The 9,053-nt window shown below is 55.5% G+C and overlaps 1 protein-coding gene across 3 annotated transcripts; it reads right to left on the bottom strand.

Moving 5' to 3' along the window:
* Positions 1 to 1,482: 1,482 nt before the first annotated feature.
* Positions 1,483 to 8,358, bottom strand: ATXN1L (ataxin 1 like). 3 transcript variants are annotated; one of them, XM_082062860.1, is made up of 3 exons: positions 8,251 to 8,358; positions 6,328 to 8,006; positions 1,483 to 2,210 (listed from the first exon to the last, which is right to left on the bottom strand). In XM_082062860.1, the coding sequence occupies exons 2-3, from the start codon at positions 7,915 to 7,917 to the stop codon at positions 1,878 to 1,880; spliced, it is 1,923 nt and encodes a 640-aa protein (XP_081918986.1). In that variant the 5' UTR covers positions 7,918 to 8,006; positions 8,251 to 8,358; the 3' UTR covers positions 1,483 to 1,877. The 3 variants fall into 3 exon arrangements, with proteins under 3 accessions (XP_081918986.1, XP_081918987.1, XP_081918985.1); XM_082062861.1 differs by having other exon boundaries at positions 6,436 to 8,006; XM_082062859.1 differs by having other exon boundaries at positions 2,073 to 2,210; positions 4,729 to 8,006.
* Between the last annotated feature and the right edge of the window lie 695 nt (positions 8,359 to 9,053).

Genomic DNA, 9,053 nt, shown 5'->3' with positions numbered 1-9,053 from the left:
ACTCAAGTTATTCATTCTCATAGTAAATTCCTCTGTGACTGAAAGTGATTTTCAGCAGTCTCTGCAAATAACACTGTGGGGGGAGGGGGGAACTGTTAGTAAACAGAACCACACAGGTAGGAAAGAAAGTTGCTTTTGCTTCCACACTCAGCAGCAAAACTGATGAAAGGAACATGGAAAAGGGTGAGCTGGGGGGAAGCCATGGACAGCTACTGAGTCCAGGAAAACCTGCCAGAGGGAAAGGAATTTAAACCTTTAGTTTATTCAAGAGGTAGCCAAGGCAAAAATGTGATGATAGGCTGTACCTATAGGAAAAGGTTACCATTGCTAATGGAAATCATTATGAAACTGTGCAACTATGGAAATTAAATCTAGGCACGTTTAAACAGGAAAAAGGAAAACATTAGCCCAGATGATGTGGGGGGCAAACGAGTGGCATACTCTCCCTTATTCGGTTTCTTTAAGAATGAGGATGTAAAAACGCATGCCATAGCTTTGTGGTTTCCAAACATCAGCCCAGCAAACACTGGTGTGCCACACATCTCTGGTTTGTGGCCTGAAGAGCTCTCCAGCTCTCACAGCATTTCCAGTTCAGGTCTCCAGTGCAGTTACATGGGGTCTGTTCACCAGGAGCCACCATCCTCTCCGACTGCTGCCTCCCTGCATGACCTCAGAAATGGTGACCACAAGACTCCTACTCAAGATCAGAAAAGTTAAAACAAGAAAAAAAACTCTTTCAGACGGACTACTTAGAAACCTGATTTTTCCCTCTTTTTCTTTTTTCGGTTTGAAGACCTGTTGATTGAAGTCCCTTAAAGCCCCAGTTAATGCTCAGAATAGTTGCCTTCAAAGTACATAATGTTGCATTTTTTCATCATAGTGAATTAACCTTACAGTCTTGTGGACGCTTGCTACAAAAAGCATTTAATTACTACTATTTCCTCCACATGCCACTGTAAGATCTTGTTTGCTCACCTTACAGAAGCTGTTTTAACATATTCGTCACATCAAACTGACATCCAGGAGCCATCCTCACCTCACTTTGGGAAAAGGCACCAGATCTGGGTATATTCAGTTCCACGTTACCTTGTTCATATCCTCCTTTGTTCTCTGATCTCATCTCTTACCTCTGTCCATTCACACTCAAACCGACAGAGCTTGCTTCTCGCAGTATTTGCTAATGCTCCATCTCGTGTGTTCTCCTTGGCCAGCAGAGACGTAGCTTCACTCTGCAAACTGCAGCTGCAACTTTCCCTGCAGCATCAGAGGCACCTGAACATTATTCCAAGGGCTTCAAGAAAGAAAGAGACCACATAAAAGCAAAAGTATTTGAACACAGAATTTTGGCTTCGAGTCCATCTGTCAGACAGCCTGCACCTTGCCCTTGTCACAGCTTTCCACATCACTCTGTGTAAGACCAGAGAAGCCACATCCTAATGATCGCTGATGCTACAGACAAGCAAAAAGTCTCAAACACCAAAGGAAAAGCTATTGGTTTATATATAGATATATATATATAGATATATACTGTGTTTACAGAGTCAACAAGTTAAATGCAATATTCATAAGAGCGTTAACAATAAAAATACAATCTGTGTGTAGCCAAGTACAGACTTAAAATGGTAAAACAGGAAAAAGGATCTCACCAAAAGTACAAATATACAGTACAAATTGATTTATTTAAAACAGTTACAAAAAAAGCACAACAAAATAGAGATTATCCTTAGAATTATTAATGCTTTGTTAAAGTTCAGGTAGGAGGAAAGGGTAAGGAACAAGGTCGGAGGGGAGCACCTGACTAGTTCTAAGGCTTTAGATACAACGTGGTCGGTTACATGTTAATACAGCCATTACATACTGGGATTATAGTTGCGGGATCAGCACGTATCTACAAAGAGCTCCCTGCGTGGGGCAGCCCGGCTGCTCCCCAGTGCCGCTCGTTGTTCCGCTGCGGTGCGCGGCAAACCCTCCCCTGCACCAGGTGCCGCGAAGCGGAAAACAAGAACAGCGTGGGCACGTCTGCGGGGGGGCAGCCGAGAGGGACATGAGGGACAAGCCCCGTCCTCCACAGACAGAGGTGACATCCACGGAAGGGCCTTGACCATCAGCACTTTAAGCCATACATGGAACACACCCTGGGCCAAACTGTACAGAATGTGCATTCGTAGCCGTCTTAGCAGCTTCTGCAAAGTTTCAGGCCCTAGGACAGCCTGCAAGACAAAGCCTGGTTGTGAGTGATGCTGGGGAAAGGCACGTGTATGCTGCGGGCAGGAACTAGCGCTTGGGCTACTCACACTGCTGTAGTTTCTTTGACAATATTTTCTGAGTAACGAGGATCGTTGGTTCTCTACAGGGGAAAGTGACTTCAAGTGTGGGGTAGGGACAGGGGGCAGGGACACTTAATGTGAAAAGTGCATTATACTTGCGCGCCTGCTGGAAAGGGGAGGCAGAGGGGCCTCTGCAGCTTTCCTGCTTTCCAGACAGAGCTTCCTCTGCATAGTCTGGTAGTGACGAGCGCTCGGCACCTGGAGCAAGTTCACGTTCCTGGAGCAACAGTGTGGAGCACAGCCTAGAAACAGGCCTGGCCTGCTGGGCAGCTGACCCGAGGAATGTTTCATGATGGGACAGATGGCTACAGACACCCGTTATTGCATCCTACAGGCTCTTGCCAACGAGTGTGAGCTGGGTAAACCAAGGCCAGGAGGTCTCCTCCTCCTCCTCCTGCGGGTAGGACAGACCACAGCTCTCCTCCCCTTCACAACAACAGCAGCAGGAAAACAGTACGTTTCTCTGTCACGTCTCTGCCAGCAGAAAAGCCTGGATAACCACCTCACTCCACAATGTCTTCTTGGCTTTATCTCCTCCTTTCCCTGTAAACCTAAGAAATAAAAACCTCCTCCATGGGCTCACTCGTAGCCTTTCTGCCTCCAGGAGAGCCCGTCGCACACACTCCCCATCTCGGGAGAGCCTCAACACAACCACCACCACAGGCTGCGGAACCACCCGACCCAGAAAGGGCAGGTTCCAGAGCTGTGCCAAGCTGGGCTGCCGGGGCCCCCTCCGCCCTTGGGGCAGCAGCCAGGTGCCCAGATTCTTCATCCCAACCCCCACCGTGAGACCTGTCCTGAACCACCGCTTCCACAGAAGAGCTGGCGGCTGGAACAGGCACAACAGTGGGGCTGATGGGGAGTCTGGGCAGAAGCACCGAGGTCCAACTCACTGTTGCAGGGCTCAGAACTGCGTTCAGCAGATGTGCAGCTGGCCAAACCCAGCTGCCGACAGCACCAAGCTGTTTAAGCCACGTGCGCATCGCCTCAGCCATCAGCGTCTGCCCTGCCAGACCGCTGCTCAGGGTGGCAGTTACAGCAACACCTGAGATAAGGCCAGCTCCCCAAACCCTCTCTACCAGACAGGCTTCTGTGTTCACAGACACACGAGGGGCTCTGCGCCCTGTAGCCCTGCACATTCCCTGTGTGCAACCAGCCCGTCCACATTCACACGCCGTCCGTGTGCCAGAGCCCTCAGCTGCTTGCCACAGCTCTGAGTGCCTCTGCATGCACCATGCAAAGAACAGGCAAGAGGACCTGGGCTGCTCTGCCTTCTGCCTTTGGCCACAAACACCCTGGATATCCCAAGCATTAAGTACAACCCAACATTAGTCCAGGTCTTTGCGTAGGAGAGTCTAACGAACAGCAGCAGTGACACAAAGATGGAGATGAGGCCAAGCACTGGGCCCAGACAGTACATTTTACTGACAAATGGTGCCATGTAAACAACATCTGTTCCCACAGCTGCTGCAGCCAAGGAGGCAGAATCTGCACATGACAGCATCACCGTGACTTCATACATTTCACACACAGCTGATGAGATGGGAAGCAACCAGTGACACAGGCAGCACCCCCACCCCAGAGAAACCCCCGGGAGGCACAGACGGGAGGAGCACACACCTCACCTAGGGCCTGAACAGAAACTGTCCTGGCGCAGGCATCTCAAAGGCAATCGAAACATCTAGACTGTGTGAAGAACACAGACTGACAGCCTGGAGGGAAGGGACCTTTCAGAGACGCTCCAGTTCACCCCGTACCCAGGCAGAGCCCCCTCTGTCAGTCAGCTGAAGCCAACCCGTTACAGGACACGTTCCCAGGAGCACGTGGAGCAGCCCTGAGACAGCAGCACCATGAGCCGAGCGCTGCCCGAGGCGCCAGCACAGGCACCTGGGGCAGGGGACGCGGTGCCCCCGCAGCCAGCAGGACCTTGCGAGGGCGAGAGGAGACGGCAAACAGAACGAGAACACCAGGAGCAGCATCAGCACCTGCACTCTGAAGAGAAACCCTCTCAAAAGCCTGGTCCTAGCACAGAGACGGGCACCTCAATGCACGGAATACTAACTCAAGTTAAGTCAGTGAAGACTCTTATCCTCAGCATAATAATGACTACTTTTGTTCTAGCTAAGCAGTTAGAGCTGATGTCATAACACACCATCAGAGAGGGCAAATTAGTGTAACTACAGGAGCCTTCACTTGAATGGAGTGTTATTACCATAACGAGGTATTAATATACATCTGTATTAAATCTCACCATGAAAAAAGACTACTCTTGATTTTACCACGTTCTACAGAGGAACTCCAAAGTGAAGCATCAAAAAAACTAACACAAAAACACACCAAAATGCCCTGTGATGCTTCGATATTTTTCGAGTCCCTATATTAATCATTGAACTGTACTCACCAGAAACTTTGTACCTTGCCTGCACATGCACAAACACTCATCTCTTGTCCAGAGCTTATTCAGGAAACTGCCTGCAGGGAAGAATTAGCCATCTGGAAAGTTTTCTTCTGATTTAATAACAAAATAGTCTCAGTCTTCTCACAGGAAAAGGATGTGTTTCCATCCTTCCCTAGAGAATGCTAAACATATTTTACACCGGCTTAAAAAAGAAAATGAGAATTAAAAAAAAAAAAAAAACAAAAGCACACACACACAAAAAAAAACAAAAAAAAAAAAAACAAAAAACAAACAAACAAAAAAAAACACCAAAAAACAAAGCAAAACAAAAAATTCCAACCAACCAAAATAATCCCAACCCTGTTCACTCCTAGGCTAAGCCTCTGCAAAAGCTATAAGCCCAAGAGATTTTTCTTTAAGTTGTTAGGATGGGGAGAAAGATTTGATTTGGTGGCAAATAATTAAATGTATTTAGTAGCAGGAAACTGATGTCTCCCATCCCAAGTGCTCAAGTTCCCTATTCACCTACACCCAAACCCACCCTTTTGGTCCTTCCTCTTGAATTTCCGTGATTCACTCATTTCTGTACATTCTTTGCAAGAAGAAAGAGCAGTTGGATTCAGTGGAACAGACATTAAACAGAACCACCAAAGAAGCGTCTCCATCCTGCCCTCAAGAGCTCCATCGGCGAACGGTCCTTTTAAAGTGCATGTGTGAAGAAAAGGGATACTGGGAGTAGAGCCCCTGTAACACCAGTGGGGCCCACTCTCCCCATCATGAGAAAGGAGGAATAAAATCTTCAGCAATTTTACCTGCTGCCCTAAGCCGTGTCAGCCTCCTCATCTCCCACCCATCCCAAACGCTCAGCCCTGCCCCGCAGGGAGCCGCTCAGTTGAGAGGGTGAGGAAGCCCCAGGCTCTGGAATGCTCCCGTCATCCCCGTTCTCTACCCCAGCCAGCCTGTCGCTGCTCCCTGAGGGGACGGAGCCCCCGGGTTCCCCAGCAGGACGTGCTCAGCCGCCGGGCCGGCTGGGACAGACCCAGTCCCGCGGGGCAGAACGTGCTGGTGAACCTGCCGCAAAGTCTGTGCAACTCAGGGGACGCCCGCCCTCACAGCCCAAAGGGATCACTTCCCTGCGTTAGAACGCCCTTCGATAGAGAGCTTGACCTCCTGGGGAATGAAGGAGGGACGGGGCAGGGAGGGCCGCGGCTCCTCTGCCTGCGCACTGTATCTTTGGAAGCCTGGGGCTGTCCAGCTGTGCTGAGCCTCAGGCTGGGAGGGCTCTGCACGAGAGCCCTGGGCTGCGCTGTCCCTGTCTGTGTGGCTCTTCCTCTCAGCAGCTCTGTCAGACGATTCTCTGGACCCCTGAGCCATTCTTTCAGATCTCTCCCTAGTAGACACCAACTGATCTGCGAGAGGGTGGTTAGCCTGAGAAGCGGAGCTGCCGTTCATGCTCTGTAAACTGATTGATATGCAGACATCGCCCACCTGCAGCCTGTGACAGGGCAAAGCAAAGAGCTGAGCAGTTCGCCCCGGGCTGCAGGAGGACCAGCCCTGGCCATACACAAAGAAGGGATGCTCCGGGGGCACATCAATGCTCACTTTACTTTGTTGCTCCCCAACCACAAAATGCAGCGTGACAAGCCCTGGCCACTGGCTTTCCTGAATATCCACCACGGTGCTGGAGTCGATCTTCAGGCCCCCGCTCACCTCCGCACTGCGAACAAAGTCTTGAGTCTGCAGGTCCTCCACCCGCTTCAGCTCCCCTGTGGCCAGCTGGATGATGGCTCCTTTCATGAAGTGGGAGGGCAAGTGTGAGGAGCTGAGTGGCTGCAGCGGGGCCACGTCCTTTTCGAGCATGTTTCCTCGAGCCGGTGCGTCCGGGCTGCGCCCTACCAGGACTTCTGAACTGGAAGACCTCATGGGCTCAGACCCGACCGGGAACTGCACCGGTTTGCCGTTGGCTATCACCGTTCCTTTGGTTAACTGTCTCTGTCTAACCGGCTCTTCAGGGGACCTCACACACGGGCTCCTGCTCTGGCTCTTGTCAGCAGCGGCCCTTTCCGCTGCGTTCCTCAGCGGGTCCCTTGACTCCCCCTGCTGATCAGCGATATTATGGCAAAGGTTTAAAGGGCTCGGGTCGTCTTTCGTCTGGGCTGCCAAAACTTGATAATCCTGAGATGCCAACACCCCCACCACCCTCTGAACCTCCAGATCAGTGTCTGGGGTGCTTCTGTGAGCTGGCACAGAGACCGCTGTTCCCAACGTCTGGTAACCTGAAAGGAACTGTCCGTCGACCGCACATCCTGCTGCAGTCCCTGGCAGACAGTCTTCACCTTTACCACCGGCAGGGTCCACAGCCTCGCTGGTCCTCCTCGCACTCTGCTCCAGGTGCCTCTGTCCGCCATTGGCAGCAGCAGCAACCTCTGAACTGAGCTCACCATCTTGCTGAGGGGACTCTGCACTTCCACCTGCTGAAGGGGCCTCATAGGCTGAATACCCTGGTGGGAGGCGGGACATCTGGTAATAAACAGGAATTCTACCTGGTGCGATATCTAATGGCTGGGTCCCAGCGTGATGCTGCATCTGGCCAGAAGGAGAGACTGCAGAAGCAGGTTTGCTGAAGCTGTGGGTAGAAGAGGTAGTCTGGGGGGAAGGAGCGGCTTCTTCCATGAAGAGAGAGGCATATGGCACAAAGTGGGGGACATGAGAGGCCGTGAGGTTGGTGGAAGGTGACAGGAGCGGACTAGGCAGGAAGCCCGTTGGGACAGCGTAGGGCACCGCATAATGCGAGCCGATGAACTGCAGGGACGCTGGGGGGATCTGCGCGTAGTGGATGGGGGGGTAGGACACCCCCGGGTGCTGGATCACTGGCGAGGTCACGTTGAAGGCAGGGGGCAGGGGGCTCACATTCACCACGGGGTGCAGACCCGTGGGGGAGAAGGTGGCGGGGGGCACCGCCACTTTGTAGAGCATCCCGTACTGGTCCACGGTCAGCCCCGCCACCGCTTCCGCGGCCTCGCCAGGGCCGTAGCGCAGGGCAGCAGCCCCCGGCCCGCCAGTCCGGGCCCACTCGGGGCCCTCGCCAGAGGCGCCCCCCGCCCGTCCCGCCTCGGTGCCGGTGCTGGCGGCGGGAAGCTCCCGCTTCTTGGGCGGGAGGCACTCCTGGCTCCGCTCGTGTCCCGCTCTCATGACGCCCCGCGCTGTCCCGGCAGCCGCGACGCTCGTTCATGGGGGCGCCCAAGGGGCTCCCGGATCCCCGCTGCCGGCCGCCGCCTCACCTGCACCGGGAACAGAGGGAGCCGTAAGTCCCGGCCTGGAGCGCCCCGGGAGTCCCCAAACCGCAGGGACGGAGAGAGACCCGAGCCCCAACCCCCCGAGCGAACAAGGCATCGCGCCCGAGCCCTAGGCCGGCGCTGCGGCCCCGGGGACGGCGGCCGCCCGAGCCCGGTTGCCGGCCCCACCCCCGGCCCCAGAGCCCCGGCCCGCAGGCCCGCCCGGCGCGCAGCGCAGCCCGCGGCTCACCCGCCATCGCCCGGCTCCTCCGCGACCCCCATCGCCCGGCGCCGCCGCGGCCGCCTCCGGCCCGGCCCCTCCCCGCGCCGCGGCGCACGGCGATGACGCCACACCCCGCGCGGCGGAAGCGCCTCACCCACCGACAGGGGGCGTGACGCCTGCGGTGACGTCACCGACAGCCGGTAGCGCCGGTTGTCATGGCAACCAGCCACGCCCGCCCCGCGGGGCCGCCCCGGGCGGGTCCTGGCCCAGAAGCGGCCGCGGCGGGACGCGCTCCCGCGGGCAGAGAGAGCTGCCGCGCCGGACGGTGGCGGAAACCCGGGAGGAACGGACAGGGCCGAGGGGACACGGGGCGGGATGAGCCGCCACCTGCCGCTGAGGGGCGGGCTCGGTCCCCGGGCGCTGTGCGCGTCATGAGGCCGGGGCAGCGCGGGGGTCCGGGCGCTGTGCCCGGTCCTCGCTGTGGGAGGCGAGGGTGCGGGTCCCGAGGGATCCCTGACCCTGCGGCCTCCACACGGCCCGTCGCTCCGCACCCCTGGTCTGTCCTGCACTGCGCTCCAGGCAGCCCCGTCTGTCCCGCGCGTCCCTACAAGTGCGCAGCTTCTTGGCGTTCAGTGGCTGTCGAGGTGGTGAAAGGTCCTGGGGAGCGCAGAAAGCGGCTGCCCGGAGCGCGGCCGGCTCGATCCCCTCTCGAGACCCCGCTCCGGACGGGCCGAGCAGCCGCTCCGCGCGTCCCCGAGGGGCAGCTTGGTGTCCCCAAGCCGAGCTCTGCCGGGGCTGCTGCCGTCGGTGCTCGGCCTCCTCCCCGGATC

The sequence above is a fragment of the Streptopelia decaocto genome, assembly GCF_964273445.1.
Source record: "Streptopelia decaocto genome assembly, chromosome: 11".
Taxonomy (NCBI): domain Eukaryota; kingdom Metazoa; phylum Chordata; class Aves; order Columbiformes; family Columbidae; genus Streptopelia; species Streptopelia decaocto.
Note: the sequence above shows the minus strand (reverse complement) of the source record. Positions and strands in the feature narration are given on the sequence as shown.

Excerpts from the sequence above, each read along its gene's own strand:
- ATXN1L (XM_082062859.1), bottom strand. The coding sequence starts at position 7,917 with ATGAGAGCGGGACACGAGCGGAGCCAGGAGTGCCTCCCGCCCAAGAAG.